Source organism: Callionymus lyra, chromosome 8 (assembly GCF_982586985.1).
Source record: "Callionymus lyra chromosome 8, fCalLyr1.hap1.1, whole genome shotgun sequence".
Taxonomy (NCBI): domain Eukaryota; kingdom Metazoa; phylum Chordata; class Actinopteri; order Syngnathiformes; family Callionymidae; genus Callionymus; species Callionymus lyra.
In genome coordinates this window covers 2,299,771-2,319,428 of record NC_141825.1, presented here as the reverse complement: position 1 = coordinate 2,319,428, position 19,658 = coordinate 2,299,771, and the positions used below count along the sequence as shown (strand labels likewise).

The 19,658-nt window shown below is 40.0% G+C and overlaps 1 protein-coding gene across 2 annotated transcripts; it reads right to left on the bottom strand.

Annotated features, from left to right (window-relative positions):
• Positions 1 to 7,355: 7,355 nt before the first annotated feature.
• Positions 7,356 to 19,609, bottom strand: ca5a (carbonic anhydrase 5a). Of its 2 annotated transcripts, none has more exons than XM_087798159.1 (7): positions 19,196 to 19,609; positions 14,249 to 14,446; positions 13,842 to 13,960; positions 13,006 to 13,101; positions 12,553 to 12,615; positions 9,187 to 9,345; positions 7,356 to 9,072 (listed from the first exon to the last, which is right to left on the bottom strand). In XM_087798159.1, the coding sequence occupies exons 1-7, from the start codon at positions 19,335 to 19,337 to the stop codon at positions 8,902 to 8,904; spliced, it is 948 nt and encodes a 315-aa protein (XP_087654285.1). In that variant the 5' UTR covers positions 19,338 to 19,609; the 3' UTR covers positions 7,356 to 8,901. The 2 variants fall into 2 exon arrangements, with proteins under 2 accessions (XP_087654285.1, XP_087654286.1); XM_087798160.1 differs by lacking the exon at positions 19,196 to 19,609 and adding an exon at positions 14,516 to 14,764.
• Between the last annotated feature and the right edge of the window lie 49 nt (positions 19,610 to 19,658).

The window sequence follows — 19,658 nt, the reverse complement described above, 5'->3', positions numbered from 1 at the left end:
ACAGGACCCAAGACCAGAACACAATCCCAGCGTTTCTAGTTTGATTCGGGAGGGGACCCGTATTCCGCCCAGCTGAGGCAACAGCCAGCGTAAATAAGCGGGGCCCTCGGCCCCTGGGGGCTGGGCGGGGGCCATCAAACATCCCTTCAGTGTCGGGGGGGCTTCAAAGCCATCCTAGGGTTCCTGTCTCCAGTTTAGAGGCTCTTTTCACAACAATGGAGCTTCTGGCTCTTCTAAGAATTTATACACAGACACTGAATGAATGAAGTCTCTTCAGTTTAGAATAAAGTTGAGTTCATTGTCGATGCTCCCATGGCTTTAGCCTTGTGACAACAAACAACAACTTTCTTCTTCGTCATGTGACATTGGAGCATTGGAGCATGTGTTTTATACTGGTCTTGCTTATATACGGCGCAGATTTTGCTGCACTGTGCATCTTGTTTGTCTGGGGGGCTGACGGTAAACCGGTGTTTCTTGCCAGGCTTGATTAAAGTTTGCCATCATGATGGACAATACGGAGTCCTGAAAGGTGACATGATGTTATTTTTTTTCTTATCTCAGAAATGGCCGTGATACTTGTATGTGATGTTCCTAGCTCATGAAATTCATATCTTGAGATATGTATTTTTCACAACAACCATTTCGACACACCAGGTTACGACACTCAAGCTTAAAAGGACCAGTGATGTTCTCCAGTAATGATCCCGAAGACTAGCGATGACCAGACACTGGTGTCCTTTTGACACATTAGCATTTTGCATAAGTTTTAAATAAATAATAAAAGTCAGAATAAAAAGCAAATGTTATCACTTCATCCGATCATTAAGTGCTTACACATTATTTATATATTATTTATTTGTTGTTTTTCTTCAATGATCGGTGACCAACTGATTGAGTGACCAGTAGCTGAAAAAAGCTTTTCAAGATTAGAAAAAAATGACATTCCTTTCATCTCGGGGCTTCGTAGTTTCTTTATGTCATCATTTACATGCAAGGAATTACAACCAATGACTCTACTAAATTAGGTCACGGCTCTTGACCAAAAATCTATGAGTCGTGTGATGCGGCTCCTGAGAGATTCTCCAACACATAGAAAGTACGCCACGCTCAAGCACCTTCTCCTCTGTCGTTACATCCTGTCATCAGCGGACAGAACATCATGATGCCTAACAACACCCAGTTCCTCCAAGTATATCCAGCTGCAGACCGACGTCGATTCAGACAGGAAGTGGGTTTAGACGAGCGTTTGGGGCGTGGCCAATTCCGGGAGTGGCCTCAGACTAACTAAGCCTTTTTTTATTTTGTGAAAGACTTTGTTCAAGACATTTTTGAACGCTTTCACATTGTTAAATGACAATTCTTACGCTTTTTAAAATGTTTACTGTCATTTTATTTCATAACGTTTTCACATAGTTAAATGACAATTGTTACGCTTTTTAAAATGTTTTCGGTCATTTCATGTCTTAACGTTTTCTGTTTCAGAAATGCTTCAGTTAACTCGTTTTCTAGATGTATAACCTCAGCCAAATGTAGGCTTACAACATTGTTTTTGTTTATTAATTAGTAAGATAAATATATATATATATATATATATATATATAAACCATTATATATACACACAGAAAATAAGCATAGATAAAAAAGTTAGTAATTATTATTATAACTTCACTGTGTGTGACCCTGGTCTAGAAAAGAGCCCTTCAAATTCGAATTACTTACTTACTGTTCTAATTTGAAACATTGTCTGTGTTTACTATCTTTAAATCCCTTTAGTTGGGCCTACAATTGTTGCTTGTTCTATCACTGCCCTTTTTGAGAGGTCACCAAATTCCAACCAGCACGGATGGACAAAACCGAACAGCACATACAAAGCCACTTCAGAAAGGCAATCATCCATGGAGGTGTGTACAGTATATCTTTAGTTAGTTCCTCATATGCTGCATCATAAAAGACTAACCGTTCACATTTTTAAGTTTGACAGACTATACAATACACTGATGTGGGCTGCAGACCAGAACCTCACGTCCATTGTCCGTATTGTGGTGATACAGCTGTCATGGTTGCATGTTGCATTGATGTGTGTATCTTTAAAACATGTTGAATAACAGAAAAATGTATTCAGTATTAATACTCTTTGGTGTGTGTTCAGTACTAACACTCCAATGGGCCTTTTGATACAATGCTAACAAACTCATCTTTGCAGTGAGATTACATCCAAGTCCTGGCAGCTGATGTAAAACAAGGTTTGGCAAAAATAAAAGTGTGGTAAAGCTCACATTATCATTTACCTTTCTTTTTTTTAATATACTATATATATTTGTTTATATATGTATATAGCACACTCCACAACAAATTGGTGGGCTTGACTGTGGAGTTTTCATGCTGATATTGAGATATGGTTGTAAGTATTTCAAATTCGTGTTCTACTTAACACGTTTATCATTTAACTTGTTTCCAACTTATCTTTTTTATTGTTTGTTTTTTTGTACGCTTTGCGGCACAGTACAACTTCACAGCAGTATGTGCACTTGAAAATATTAACCTCTGTTTTTTTCTCAAACAAACATTGAGTTCTTCCAATACATATTTGTATTTCAGTCTGACCTTCCAACAATAAGGAAATGGTGGACCCTGGTTCTGAGGGAGAACTTTGGGGACTTCCATGAAAGACAAGTCCTACAACATTGAATTACCGTGTGAAGAACCCACGTCGAACCAATTCATTGCAGGACAGAAAACCATGATGACAGAGAGATTAGTTTTTTATTTCATAATTTGGGTTATGTGGTTTGTTTGTTCCTTTTTGTTGTGTGGATGTTTTATTTAGATCAAGTTTTATGAACAGTGCTACTGTTTCTTTCAATAATGTCATTAATATATATGTGTTGTTAACATCTAAATGGATCTTCACAGCAATGCAAAAATGAATACATCAGATGATAAATACTGTTGAAAGTATCTCATATTTAAGCCTTATATTGGTTTTATTCAGATACGAACAACGAAATTGCCAATATATTGTGTACAGTGTTCCAGTGTCTGGTAAACTGTTCAGGATTTTATACCAATAAACACTTATGTTTGATTTTGAGACAATACGCAAAAACTTTTATCCTAAAACATTGAGGGATTCTCTTTAATGGTAAAAAATAAACAAGTGAGTTAATAGTTCATAGCTATACAATAAGTACTTGTTAATGGTAACCCTTGCTGAGGACATAAACAACAAAAAAAAACAAATATGGAACGTGTCACACCTGTATACGTGCCTGTCATACGCGGAGTGAGACCTCAAAAAACAAAATGTCCAGTAGAACAAGAGGTTCGGGCCTGCAAGAGAATCCAACGCCAGCTGGAGATCCCAATGAGGGCTGGAAGGCCTCGTGGACATGGAAGCCTATAGGCCGTAAGAACGGCATCACCACAGGGTGGGTACGAGCCGAAGAACCCTCGAACCCGAAGTGCCTGTTGCTATGTCTGATGCGAACGCTCTCAGTGTTGCCACAGTCCGTCCGTTATCCAGCAAATGTTAAAGGGAAGACAGAACAGAAGAGACCAAACAGGACCAACAAGTTTTCTTTGCCACACTCAGAGGGGCGGGGGATTTGATATAAGCCCTGGCAATTTACATGCGCCACAGCATTGGAGCTGTCTGACAGCACTAGGGCGTTGGACTTGACAGTTGGGGAGAGAGGTGAAGCAGGACGTTGTGAAATGCTTTTAATTGTAGCCAGTTGATACGACTGAACACTGGCCTGTTCCAGATCACCGCTTGCGAAGATCTGACCTGAAATGCCTCCCCAACCTGTCAGGGATACGTCTGTGAACACCGGTGTTACAAGGACGCAACCTAAAAGGAACTTTCCGATTTTCCCAATTGCACCCATTGGCTGCAGTGCTGCCTCCACACACTTTGTGGCGGTTCTGAGCGCCAGGGAGTAGTCGAATGGAAGTCGTGTATTGAAGCTCTGGCTCCTCGCTCGAGGGTGAAACGCAGGTACTTCAAAAACTAAACTTAGGTTCCCCCTGGCCAGTTTCTCTGGGCCATTCTCCGGGAGGAGGCAAACGACATCCGGACCCAGGAGAAAGGAACAAGGAGTGGTTTGGGACGAGCCTTGCCAAGCGCCTCTCCACTCCTGACAGGAACGAACAGGTCAGACAGAAAGTTTTTTCTACTAGCAAGTAATTACTGTTCATACAGAAACATGTGGAAATTTGAAGACTTACAAAGTTCTTATTTTAACAAGACTAACTTGTTAAAAGCCTGAGCCTTTTTTTAATTAAAAAAAATGCTGTATGTATTGGCTATTGGAAAAAAACAATTAAATCAATAAAGTTTTACCTTACCTTATTAGGTGTGACACGTTCCCTGTTACCTCCACCATCTTCCCCGTAACACCCATCAAAAACATAGACCGTATTAGTTACATCCATTACAATGTCCAACATCTTGGTAATTACACAGAAGCACAAGAAGTCACAGTATTTTGATGAAAAATGTTTAACTAAAACATGAATGTTTATTATGATAAACAGGAGGGAAATGTTAAAGAATTTATGTTGCTTATAGTTTTATCACAATAAACATGTAGTCATGCTTGCTGCAGCTCACAATGAGCAGGAAGGAATGTGCCCGGTTAGAGTTTCGTTTCCCGAGAAATGACAGTTTGTGCATTAAGATATAGTGGCCTTCAGCAAGATAAGGGAGCTGAACTCAGCATGCAGGAGATGACAATGCGCTGGCTGCCTCCAGCAACAAATGTACAGACCGTTTGTACTCAAGTGTGTCGTTATCTGAAATATGAAATAAAAAGCCAGCAAGGAGAGAGGTTCTTCAGTGGTTTGAATTCTGACTGTTTGTTAATCTAACACTTGTCTCTGTTCTCATTGCGATTGTCCGGGAGTAGTTCCCTGACAGTATCTTGGCAATCTTTTTTGATGCGTTGTCAAGAGTGCGGGAGAAGGGACAACCTACGGTCAACATACACTGTGTTCCAAATAATTACGCAAATTATATTTTTCTCAGATTTTTCTAAATAGTCAATGCACGACAGTCAGCATAATTTCCAAGTCATCAACTATTATTTAATGAATTCGAATGCTATTGAACAAACCTCCAAACGATAACTGTATTTTTTTAAGAACATAAAACTTCAAATTCACTGTTCCAAATTATTACGCTCGACAGAGTTTTAAAACATTTTATAGGTTGTTAATAACTGAAAATGCTAAAAAAAAAAAAAAGCATAAGGAGGTCATAGTTACTGAAATCAAAAGCTATTTCAATCAAAATCGTCTTAACAGGCTAAGTTACATTTGAACATAGGACCACTTATGTGAGCAGCTTCACAATTCTTGCATCCATTGACCTAGTCAGTTTTTGGACAGTTTCTGCTTGAATTTCTTTGCAGGATGTCAGAATAGCCTCCCAGAGCTGCTGTTTTGATGTGAACTGTCTCCCACCCTCATAGATCTTTTGCTTGTGGACACTCCAAAGGTCCTCAATAGAGTTGAGGTCAGGGGAGGATGGGGGACACACCATGAGGTTCTCTCCTTTTATGCCCATAGCAGCCAATCATTTTCACACCTTTAGAGACCAGCTCTTTTCCCATGATTCTGCCACAAAACATGACTCCGCCACCTCCTTGCTGACGTTGTCCTTGTCGTGACATGGGGGCCGTCCACCAACCATCCACTACTCCATCCATCTGGACCATCTAGGGTTGCACCGCACTCATCAGTGAACAAGACTGTTTGAAAAGTAGTCTTCATGTATTTCTGTGCCCACTGCAGCCATTTCTGCTTGTGTGCATTGTTTATGGGTGTCCGAATAGAAGGAGGATCCTACACCTTGATGTTCGTGGGACTCCAGAGGCACCGGTAGCTTCAAATATCTGTTGGATAATTTGTTATGCCATTTTAGCAGCTGCTCTCTTGTGTGCTCTGAATCAGATACTAAACTCTTAACAGTACGATGATCCTGCTTAAGTTTTCGTGAAAAATATAGGTTTCCATACCTTCCCCAAGGCATTGAACCATTACACGCTTTTCGGCAGCAGAGAGATCCTTTTTCTTTCCCATATTGCTTGGAAATGTTCATCTGCTTAATAATGTGGAACGTCCTTCATAAGTATTTTTTCCTTAATTGGGATCACCCGGCAAACTAATTGGTCCTAGGTGTCTGAGATAGATTTCAGTGATCCAAAGAGATCCTGGGACACAATACCGTCCATGAGTTTAATTAAAAATACAAAAAAAATGTAATCTTTATAACACACTTACCTCATCAGCTGTCAAACCCTGTCGGACAGGCCCAAACGTCAACACAGGAGTGATGGTAAACACACCTGATATTTATGTGCGTCCGAATCTAGTTGCAGTAAAAACATAAAGGATCACAAAATACGTCACTGCGCATGCGCTCCCGGGTTTCGCAGAATTCCTGGATCGAGGACTGACAGCACTGACAATTTACACTGCACGTTACAGAAGGAGCAAGGAGGGTGGGAAACCTCAATAGAGCCCCCCGCAAGTCAGGAATGCCAGTGCAAACATACTGCTCAAAAACATAGACCCACCAGGGACGTGTGGTGAGATGTATAGCTTGATTAGGCACTGACTAAGAAGTGAAAGGGCATCTCTTTTCACTATTCACCCAACAGTAAGAAACTGGTCATACACTCAGCAGCAATCTTGCAATGAAACTAACGCCAACACATTTCTCCAACAAAATAAAATGTATTTTATACTGAAACATTTTAGTTAAGGCTGTCTATCAAAACAATAAAAAGTAGTTAATAATGATACATTTTCTTCATAGTGACCTTTATTTTAATTGATCTAAAAGGGCCACGCGATAAAAACAAGAAATTTCACTTTAATATATAACCAGGGTATTGGTTAAAATATTAAAATATAACATATAATACTAAAGGCGGTTTAAGACAAGATAAGTCTTAATTGTAGAAATGTTTTTTTTTAAACTTTTTAAAACAAGTCGTCAGGTAAACGCCTCACAGGCATTTCTTTGCAGTTTGGCAAGGAAACCGTTTGCCTTAATAAGCTCGTTTAAAAATGTTCTCTTAACATATAATTGTAGCTGCTACTGTTTATTCAGTGTTGCTCCTCCAATGCCAAAATGAATCCTTGAATTTCCAATATTCTTTAAATAATTCGGTCTATGAATGTATTTATTCTTTATGTTCGATGAGGCGTCTAGTCTCAGTCTAGACATTATCACAAGATGAGAATAAGATGCAAGGAAACCGGTTGTTTCACTTCATTTCTCTTTTTATCATGATGGCAGGGGAGGCTGCACGTCACTGCGACACACCGAAAAAGACAAGAGACAGAAATATTTTAAAGATTAATTTTACTTTAATATTCAAGATTTTTTGACAATGCGCACAACCTGTGACATCACCGTTAATAAGGACTTTCATGAAAAAGACAACAGCTTTTATTATCCCATCAAAGTAAGAAAACCACCAGTAAGTTCCGCTGCGATAACAGAGACATGAGTAATCTACGGTGCCTGTGACACCTATTATTATTATTATTATTATTATTAACATTAGGACCCTTTCCAACCTTGCTTTACTCAAGTTCATCAGGTTTTTCTTTTTATTACCAATTTCCTTTACACATGCAAATGTTACTTAGTCAGTTACATTTTAAACGTTTGAATCTTATGTAAAACAAAACAAAACTTTTTGGTTTATACAAATGGCATTCAACATTTGTATATAAATAACCATTTCCTGCCAGAAATAATTATCATATAACAAGATGTAACATTGTAAGACGTTATACTAAAAAGTACTAGAACCGTTAGGTAAAAAATAGTAACTGCAAATAAAATATATCGTTTATTTGTATAGAGGTTTAGTTAGCTAATGAGCAAAAATATTTGGGAGACAAAATGTAAACGTATTTGTAGAACTATGATATGTCTTAAAAAAAAACACTTTTCCTGATATTTAGAGAATTATTAGCTTTTTTCTTTATTTCTTCTTCCAAACTTGCAAAACGTGCTGCCAGCAGGTGTCGGCGATAGCGTTCAAACAGCTGGTTGAAACCATCGTTAAATAGAAGTAGAAGCAGAAGCTTTCGCGTAATTTCCAGTTAGTGTGTAGCAGCAGTGTTTGATTTGAGACTTACTTCTGTTGAGAATTTGCATACTGCTTAGTGCGTACACTATCCTGATGCATTCTAACTTCTAGTTTACTAAGAGAAGTATGATATTTGAGACACAGCACATTACTTACTTACTCATTTAATGTCTGTCCTTTGAACCTAAGCTATCTTGTTACACAACTTCCTTTTTAAAATTATTTTCAAATGGTCAAAATAGAGCCATGTGTCAACATACATGTTGCGTTTCTCCCTTGAAGTTTCTCAGGTTGTCAATGTGAGTCATTTATTATTAAAACGGACGCAGTTGTGATCCTGACAAGACAACTTGTGATACACACAATAAAAATGTCAGAAATATGAAAAAATAAAATGTAAAAACCGCCTGAATACTAAAGTTCCCTGTGTGTCTAAAGGCACCTGGTGTATGAATAAAACAGACTGTTGGCATATTTTTAAGTTGGATGGTAAAAAAAACAAACATTCTTTGAAGAAGGCTGAAGTAACAGAGGAGTATGTAAATACTTTGATAATGCACTATTGGTAAGTGACAAGGTGTACAGAGATCAGAGAGTTAAAACTTCAAGGCAAAAGACCCCACAACAGACCCCGCAACAGACCCCACAACAGACCCCGCAACAGAGCAGCCGCTTTTTAAGGACTCTGGTAGTAACTCATCATGAAGTTGATTACCAAAAGAAATGGTAAAAGTTAAAAAGTTAAAAAGACACAACTCTCATCTGTGTGTGTGTGTGCGAGTGTGATGTCTTAGTGGGGATACTGATCTTCCACTGTGGACGCGGCCTCCTGCAGTAAGGGTGAAAAGGAAGAGCGGACGGTCCGGCCTCGCAGTGGCTGCTGGACTCTGAAGTTGTTGACCATGCTCTTCTGCACCTCCTCCTCGGCCGATGTAAAAAGAAGACTCCGGAAGACTGCCAGCTGAGGAGGATCACAGACACCAGAGCTGAATACAACAGTGCAGTTTTCCAGTGAAGAGGAAGAACCATAAGGTAAAATGTATTGCGTTTCAATCCCTCATCTGAGGAGACCCACCTGGTCGTGGCTGACTTCGATGTGCTGCTTCATGACGATCCAACTGACAGACTCGGTCAGCGGAGGAGTGGTCAGGGAGCCGTGGTACGCCCAGTAGTCGCTAATGTCGCTGGGCAACAGGCATCCCGGGTCAAACCTGGTAAACTCCACCAAACTGTCCTGTGGGGGTAAAGACAACAACCTGACTGATCTAAGGCTGAGTATATAATCTCCGGTTCAGTGAGGATCCTGTTCCTGGATTTTCTACATCATCCAGACCACTCTTCTCTAGGACAAATTGACACAGATGCATGTAGACCCTGGTCTGGTCTCCTGGATTTCAAATGACATCATGTCTGACACTGTGGTGTGCAGTACAGAAGCACCTCAGAGGACAGTACTGGCCCCTCTCCTCTTCACCATCTATACTTCCGACTTCTGCTACAACTCTGAGCTGAGTCTCGTCCAGAAGTATGCTGACGACACTGCCATTGTTGCATGCATCAGGGACAAGAGCGAAGACGTGTACAGGAGTCTGATACGTGACTTTGTGAACTGGAGTGAGAGGAACCACTTGCAGCTGAACACCTCAAAGACCAAGGCGCTGGTCTTGGACTTCGGGAGGTCCAGGACAAAGCCATTTCCAGTGTCCATCGTAGGTGACGAGGTGGAGATAGTTCACAACTACAAGTACCTCGGTGTGTGGCTGGACAGTAAACTGGACTGGTCCTGTAACACAGACCATGTGTATAAGATAGTTCAGAGTAGACTGTACTTTCTGAGGAGGCTCCGATCATTTAACATCTGCAAGAAGCTCCTCTGCATGTTCTACCAGTCTGTGGTCGACAGTTTCCTGTTCTATGCTGTGGTGTGTTGGGGTGGGAATGGGTCCAAGAGTGTCAACAGGTTGGACAGGTTGATCAGGAGAGCTGGTTCTGTGGTTGGCATGAAGCTGGACTCACTGGTGACAGTTGCTGAGAGGAGATCACTGAACAAACTACTGTCCATCATGGATGATGACAGTCATCCTCTCAACACTGTCATCAGTGAGCAGAGAAGCAGATGGAGCACGAATGCTCCTTCCCAGATGCAACACTAATAGACTCAGGGACTCATTCATTCCTCGGGCTATTAGATTGTATAATTCTGAGTTTGGGGGCAGGAGTGGAGCGAAAGTATCTTGACATTCTATTCTATGTTAATCTTTGTATCCTTTGTCTTTGTTATTTGTCTTTGATCCATGTTCTTTGTCTTTAGACTTAGATTGTATCTTGTTCTTTCTTTTTATTTCTCTTTGTTCTTGTTCTTATTTTTATGAATAATCGTCTGTATTGCTGTGTCTAATTGGAAAAACTATTTCCCGAAGGAGACCTCCTAAGATAGTTCTACCTAACCTAACCTATAATCTTTGACCTAATAATGGCAATGGACAAACGATCATCTCTCGCTGCCGATAAACTGTTATAGGATTGATACGTCACTTGATACTGCTCCTCCTGGCACAGAAGTAACACTTAATTCAAACTGCTCAAAAAATGTCCCAAAGGAGATCCCCAGAGGGATTAATAAAGTCTAACTATCTATCCATCTCTCCACCAACACAGATGTAGCAGAACATTCTCTAGAGGTCGTCTTTGTGGACTGACAGCAATGCATTGTTGAGATTTTTCATTGACAAAATGATATTGATCAAAGAGAAAATCTCTCCCCCTTTGTTTGGAACCCCTAATGTCTCTTAGCCCCTCTCCTCCTCTTGGTCCTCCTTTACTGCTGTATCTTTGGGTGATATTTCAGCACTAGTTAACAAGATGAAACCCTCCTCTTGCTCAGATGACATCCTTCCTTGTATGCTTTTTATCAAAGTATTTGATGTAATTGGCCCCTGGGTTACCAATATGGTGAACCTCTCCCTTTCCACAGGGGTTTTTCCCAATTCATTTAAACATGCCATTGTGGAGCCTCTGCTCAAAAAACCAGGCTTAGACCCAACTGACCTCAGTAATTTCAGGCCTATTTCTAAGCTCCCTTTCTTGTCCAAGATCTTGGAGAAGGTGGTGTCTGAGCAGCTGTCTTTGTTCCTGGATCAGAGCAACATCCATGAGAAGTTTAAATCTGGCTTCCGTAAACATCACTCTACAGAGACAGCTTTATTGAAAGTGTCCAGTGACATCATGATGTCGGCTGACTCGGGTAAATCCACTGTTCTGGTTCTCTTGGATCTGTTCTCAGCCTTTGACACAGTTGATCACCAGATCCTGCTAAGTAGACTGAGGGATGAAGTGGGACTGTCTGGGTCTGTGTTAGAATGGTTCTCATCTTACCTTTCTGGGCACAGTTTTAGTGTATCGGTCAATCAAATGAGGTCTGAATCGGCAGATCTGTGTGTTCTTATTACATTTTTGCTGATAACATCCAGCTCTACTGCTCTTTTGATCCAACTGAGCCCCAGAGGCTGAACAGCTTAGTCAATTTTTTGCTAGAAGTCAAACAATGGCTGAGTGAAAACACTAACACAACTAAGGTTCCAGGGTTGAGTCAGTACTTGGGTGACTTAGGTCAGTCTGTCAAACTGAGCCTGAGAAACCTGGGTGTTGTATTTGATAAAGAAATGTCTCTTGTTCAACACTGCAGAAAACTGACCAGAAACTGTTTCCTTCAACTGAGAAAAATCTCTAAATTTAGAAAAATTTTGTCGGAACATGATCTGGAGCTTGTAATCCATGCGTTTGTTTCTTCTCGCCTGGACTATTGTAACAGTTTGTTTTCATGTCTTAACAAGAAGGAGCTGTCTCGCCTGCAGTTGATTCAGAACTCTGCAGCGAGAATTCTGACCCGCTCAAGTAGAAGAACTCACATTTCTCCGATCTTTAAGTCTCTTCACTGGCTGCCCGTTTCTTTCAGGATCAACTTTAAAATTCTGGTTCTTACTTTCAGAGCTATTCATGGTCAGGCTCCTCCTTACACCCCAGCTCAGGCTCTGAGGTCTGTGGATAAGAATCTACTTATGGTTCCTCCCACACGGTTTAGGACCAGAGGAGAGAAATCTTTTCAGGCTGTTGCTCCTAAGCTTTGGAACAATCTTCCTCTCTCTTTGCGCTTGATGGAGTCTACTGACTCCTTCAAGAAACTTCTTAAGACGTTTCTATTTGTTCAGGCTTTTCCTTGATTTTCTGGAACTCCTGTTGTGTTCTCAATTTTATCTTGATCTTTAAAATATATACTTTATTGAATATTGTTTCGATTGTTTAAGCGCTTTGTGACCCTGGTCTGGAAAAGCGCTATACAAATAAAAATGACTTACTTACTTACTTACTCCTGCCTAACTGAGCTACATTCTAATGAAGTCGATCTTCATGTTTAATGTTATTCAGAAGTGTGTCTGTGTACCTTGTGTCTAATTGCAGGTAGAGCATCCACCAGTTTCTGCAGCCCCTCATGCCGTTTCCCAACCTACAGAGATTAACAGATTAATCTGGATTGTCAACACAGCCTTAACAATACCTAAACAAAACTACTGTTGGTTAGTTTGTCACCTTAAATATGGTTATGCTTTTTTCAATGTGCTTGTGTCTCATATGTATGCTGTTGATGGAGTGACAATTCAAGTGTGTGTATGTTCATAATGACGTATATGTACTTTAGTGTCAGTCATGATGTGCATCCATTTGATTTAGGATTTAGCTAGACATGTTTAAATAACAATGTGTTTGTGTCACAGACGTGCTTGTTTTCAGTCCCTTTCATTTTCCAGTATGTTGATGTCAAACTATGTGAAAAGGTTTGTGTTAATTAACAATAAGTGTATTGTTGTGTTGCACAATGTGTGTGCGTGTGTGTCACCTTGAGGAAGACTCCAATCACAGCAAGGCCGTTCTCCTCCATTACTGCTTCTTCGAACAGATTATATTTCTCAGAGTTCCAGTGAACCAGGTGAAGCTGAAAACAAAAAACTTTGACTTTGTAACTGTTTCCCCCCCATCAGGACAACCTTACAATTAAAATAGTGAGTTGTCATCAATGGAAAAAAAACATCTCCAAGGTCACCTCACCCAGGTGGATGTTAAAGAAGATTGTTTCCCTCACCTAAATTGTCTTCTAACATTTCACCTGCTTGTCTCATTTTCCTCAAATTCCCTGTACATGGCTTACAGTGACGGTCCACCCAAAATTAAAATTATATTCATTTTCCCCTTACCCTCATGTTGAATAAAGGTTGGGATTATTTTCAGAGTTATGTTAATTTTTTAATCTTGTAGACAGTATACGGGAAGGCCGCGCAATGTTTACCAGGAGTGTTTAATGTCGGTGTAGCATGTTAGCCTTTAAGCTTCTGCAACAGACGGTCTAAAAATATACAGTAGACCTGTTTAACTCTTGTCAAGGCTTCAATACAAGATGGACATTACTAATCCGTTTCATTTTAGAGTTATAGGAAAAAATAAAAGACAGTTTTAATAAAGCGACTGGAGCTCAGTGGTCGTCGTCTTCATCTTCTTTCAAAATTACATACAGATGTGAACCCTTTAGTGATTACCCTTTAGCTGCTGATAATATTTGACATCCTTACTCCTAAACTACTGTTAGTAATTCAGTTTTTTGTATGGTTTGAAAAAAAGTAATTAAAAAAATACATAGATGCACATAATACATTATTATGGGATGCCAATGCTTGGTACCTCTGCAGGGAACAGCTCACGGTCCACCGTGTGTTCTGACCCCCAGGCGTTGGTTTCCCCCCAGTGGAAGTGGAACTGGCACAGTCTGTATCTGTCCTGGAGGGGTCCGCCTTTCAACGCTGCAGGAAGAGATCATGAGGAAACAAAATATGATGCTACTGGTCCAGAGCAGGACAAAGAAAAAAATGTCGAGGAACAGGTGCACCAGGAAAAGATTGTTTAAAACGGATCACTTACACATGATTAAGGCACACAAATCTAATCCAAGTATTTGGTGGTATGTTTTTAGCAAGCGATGGTTACACTATTACAATATACCACTACATAGCAATGATGTACAGGTGAAGTTGCCTTTTTTCCCAAACTAGTCTTGGAAGTAAAAAACTGAAATCAAATAATAAACTCACATGACTTGTCCGTGGTGTCATCATACTCTACCAGGAAGGAGTAACCATTGTTCCAGATCTGCTGGCAGGTGTTGGGGTCGTAGTTGGTGACCAGAGGCTTTAGATGAGGGTCAAATACACTTTTGCGCGCAATAATGTCGATTGGTGACTGATGATCTCCTCCAGGCACAGCTAGCGGCCGCTGCCACATAGGATGTACTGCAGCGATAAGAGGAGAGAAAAAGATGACAGTTGAGCCCTGATAATAGTCACGACACCAGCACCTACCTAAGCCGAGCTCATCAGAGGGTAGGTTCAGACACAGACTATCCATCTCATAAACAACTTCCTTCTGGTCCGTCAATACTTTCTTGAGTTAAAGGAAATCCCGCATGAAAGAGAAGTAGGTTGGCTGAAAAAGTGACTTGAGGAATGTCCTGGCACGCCCCCAGCTCTCCTCCAAAGACAGGAATCGGAGCAGAAAGTCAGGCAGGTCAACCCGCCGCTTCACACCTGTGTCCTTCCTTAAGCAAGACTTCAACTGTCCAGTTTATCTCTTGCTCCTAAACTTTGATCCACAACTGTGAACATTCAAGGGCGTGTCAACAGAACAAAAGCGGTTGTTTTCATCTTTGGGTTCCACTAATCATTGATGAATTCTACCAGGACTGGCAAGATAAGTTAAAAATATACAAGGCAGATCTTCGGGAAAGCCAGAGCCAGCTATTACTCATCACTTATTGAAGAAAATAAGAATAACCCCAAGTTCTTATTCAGCACTGTAGCCAGGCTGATACAGAGCCATCAGTCCATTGAGCAGTCCATCCCTCCACATCTCAGTAGCAGTGACTTCATGAACTTTTTACAATGAAGAAAATCGTAACTATTAGAGGAAAGATTCAAGACTTCCTAGATTCTTCCAATACAACCGGGGGTGGGGGGATTTTTTTTTCTCACGACCAGTTCTCAGCCCTTGCCTCATGGTTTGGATGTTGAGAGGGTGAGACTAGATGCCCTGGGACTCTCCAGGTCTGTAGTTTCAACTATTCAGGTTGCTCGAGCACCATCTACTTTGAAAGCTTATGCATCTTGTATTAGAAGCCTGGTGCAGGAATAAAGCACTAAAACCATCTTCAAGTCCAGCCTCCCAGATCCTGCAATTCCTGCAGGAGTTACTGGACAAGGGTCGTGCCACATCTGCAGCCATGACGGTGGCACATGACAGTTTTGGTCATTTTACGACCAGAAGTCATCCCTTGGTAAAGTGCTTTCCTCTGGGTGTTTGTAGGATTAGTACCTCCTACTCGTCAGGTAGTCCTTCATTGGGACCTTCAAAAGGTTCTTCGGGGCCTAGCTGGAGGTCCCTTCGAGCCTTTGGACCAGATAGCCCTCCTATTGTCAATAGTATCAACAAAGTGGGTCAGTCTGTCTGTGAGATCAAGTCATAATCCTTTGTTCTGCCCAAAGGTCATTACGCCATCTTTTAGGTGAAGGACAATTTGTTTAAGGGCTTTTGACCCGCCTCCACATCAAGACTAGCAGGTGAGGCGGTGGCATTCACTGTGTCCGGTACAAACTCAGGCCTGTTACGTTAGACGATAGTTAGCTTGACAGCAGTAGATGTCAGGGATGTATTTGGAATAAAATGTTAAGTTACGATGACTCAATCACACGTTGTATGTTATGCTGTAATGAAAGATAGACCCGCCTTCTGTTGCTTCTGATTGGTTAATATTGTGTGGTGAATTCTGTGATTGGCTAGATTTACGCAGAAAGGACCATGTCTATTATCATGAAAAGATAAATATTAAATATCGTAAATTCCGGAATACAGAGTGCACAGGATTAAAAGCCACATGCTCTAATTTTAGAAAGAATATCTATTTCAGTACTTCTACAAGCCACACCGGATTTTAAGCGGCATATATCCCAAGTATTAATGTTAAAAATTAGCTTAAAAAACGTTCATCATAACTTCTTATTGTAACAGACTCAAATCGAGAGGATTTCACACACGCATTAAGCTCTGGACTTAATGACAGCTCCGCTGTGACAGCAGATATTTTATAAAAACGACCGTGGAAGTTATTTCCGTTAAATAAAAAAAAGGCTCGCTGAGTCTCTCATGTGATGCTGTTTATTTCTGCACTCTTTGAACTCATTTGCATGACTGTTGGCCAACCAACACTTATGTGACAACAACAAAACCCACAGAAGCCGATTCTGAAGGAAACCAGAATGCATTTACTCACCATTTATTTTTTATTAATCAACAAAGGCGATCCACGACAGAGTAACAAATGAACAGTTCTTTAGAAAAAAACACAACTTAAACACCCGCAATCAACCCAAAGAGAAAATACCCAAATTCCCAATGCTCATGTCCAACAGAAATCCAAAAAAGGCAGCGATTAACGAAAATACACCCAAAACTGAGAGGTGCAGAGACGTCGGTCTGCATGCAAAACCTGCCTCACGTTGCGTCCTCATTTGCGCAATCACGGCATAAGTGACTGATGAAAAAGATAACAATGTCTATATAGAGAAACAAAAAAGCTTTCGTCGGCAACAGGTTAAGCTAGAATGCTGGATTGTACTCCCTTTACATTTTTCACTCGTGTCATTTCAGCAGTTTTCTAAAGTTAAAAAAAATCCCCCCCATCTTCAATGTATACTCAGCAATCCATCTTGTCAGAACAAGCAGATATTTAGATTTTGTACTGTATTTTATACTTTGCAAATGTATCAAAAAAGAAAAACTAAAATATCTAATGGCCATAAGCATTCAGACCCTTTGCCGTGACACTCATTTAACTCACATGTTGTCAATTTCTTCTAATATTCCTTCATAATATGGTTCTACTCTTTGATTGGAGTACAGTTGTGTTAAATTAAACTGATTGGACTTGATAAAAAAAAGGAACACACCCGTCTATGTCATCCTAAAATAATTCCTGCAGCATTCAAGGTTCTCAGTGGCCTACATAATGCTTAAATGGAGTTTGGCGAAGAAAATATGCTATAGTGATTTTGTGTTCAAAACTTGTTAATTAAGTTAAATAAAGGCTAAGAGTGCCCAGTTCTATGTGTGTAGCTTCAACAGACTCCCCAAAAAATGGGACATAATAAGGAATAGAATTTATCCTATAAATAAGGATTTATGTTTGTGTGTTTATTTAAATGTTGGTTTTTCCAGACCTCTTTTTGTTTTGTGCTTTTTTACTATTTATTTCATCGCATCATCATATTATTATACCATGTTGTTTTTTTTTTTATAAATATGCATGTCTATAATAAACAAGTTTAGAAAAGTAAAATCCGAAAAAGACGTCCTTTATGTTTTCATAATGGTTATTGCCCAATAGCAACTACAACAAAAGCAAATGCGACTTGTGCAAGCTTGTAAAACTAGTCGTTGAAAGGTCAAAAAAAAGGAAAATGACACTGCATGTTTAACCTGCTCATGTGAACTAAACGAGCCGGTTGCTGTTGGGTGCGGCTGATTAATCAACATTCCAGAATTTAACACAACGAGCCTACTAAGGAAGCTTGACATCCGAGGATTCAGTCGGGCTGAAGGGTGGAAAAAAATAAAAGCAACATGGCGACACGGAAATCCCAGGAATTTTCAAGATAACACGACTGAAGAGCTTTATGAAGTTATACATGATAAGAATTGATAAGCGAAAGACTATAAAACAACTAGATTAATATAATGGACTAATAATCAGTCGATTAGACAAAAACGTAGTAATACAACACATTAAATGTAATAGATAATTTTTATATTTTGTCTTTTATTAATGTGTGCATGTATTTATACATTTTGTCTTTTATTTATGCATTTTGTCTTTTATTATTCATGTATTTATACATTTTGTCTTTAAGACAGGGAAAACAAACTAAAGCAATCTATGTCGATCTTAAAACTATCGCTCCTGCAAGCAACTAGTCTATAGCATCAAAGCTGCACAAAGAGTGGAAGAATCTTTTCTGAGATTCTAGCAAACCAACTTCATAAGTTGCCAGTGTTCATGTGCAAGAGACTGACCCCATAAACAAAGTCTGTGGATCTCCTACTTAAAACAGACAAACACTTTTAATCTATCCAGTTTTTTAATTGACACCAGGGAGTTTATTCTACAGAATGTACTACCTGAGTATTTATACGAAGTGTTAGACTTGAAGAGAGACATTACACTGTGGTTTTCTCACCCAGGAAGTGAACACATAACACATAATACACAATATATGCTGGACTGTGATCTAATCTAATTCCACATCTATATCAGCGCTGATCATAGATCTTTAGCAATAGCATGTACAATAACGGCGATCTGTTCATTGTATTTTGGCGTTGGCTGTGACCCATACCAGCCTGTCCAACACTATAAATAAAGTTGGTAAACTTTTTGACACGCTCTCTCTGCGAACTCTACAGTATGATGCTCGTCAAGGCAGTGGTAGTTGATCCAATGACATCGCTGTAACCAGTCACTGCTTTAGATTGATGTTTGAACTGCCTACTTAATTTGCATACTGACAACTAAATGTTTGTCCTTTATTTATTCATGTATACATTTGGACATCTAAGATAAGGTAAGGTAATAAAGTTTTACCTTACCTTACCTTAAATGTCAAAATGTATACATGAATAAATAAAAGACAAGATGTTTAAATACATAAATAACAGACAAAATGTATAAATACAAGTAAAAATAAATACAAGTCCAACTGTACAGTATATATACAAAATATTTATATTCATAGAAATAGTACCATTCTTCGACAAAAAAATAAATCAGAAGTCATTATCTATTTTGATACACACACACTATTTTTGAGATTTAGTTATGTCTAGTTTAGATATGCATTTATTGTTTACTTAAATGTAATGTGTTCGTGTGTGCGCGTTAGGCTGGACATCTTTCCAGGGTGTCCCCTGTCGCGTACCCACACATGACTTACTTCGAGACAGCACGTATTTGCTGGAGCAGGCGGACAGGTTGCATCTTCGGATCGGGGTGACACGAGGACCCCCGGCGTGATTGACGAGCTGTCGGTGGAGCCGAGCGGCCAGAGGTCTCAGCACTGACGTCAGACTCACCATATCGACGAGGTGAACTTTCAATGAAAACAAAAACTAAATTAGCTGAAGCTAAAGTTAGCAGCACTTGAAGGCACCGCTGGCGTGTTTTGTCTCTTCCTACTCTCGCTACAGGAGGCGAAGAAACGCCGGGTGTCTAGTTACACACCCTCACAGTGAACCCCGAGAATATAATAACCCTGTTTTCATCGGGCTGCAGCATTGAATAACCCCGTAGTAGAGTCAATGGACGAGCCCAGCGCCAGCCTCGAAGACACCTCTGCGACTGGTGTTTGTTTTGCAGATGGAGTGGGAGGAGGCACCGTTGACCAATCACAAGCTGGC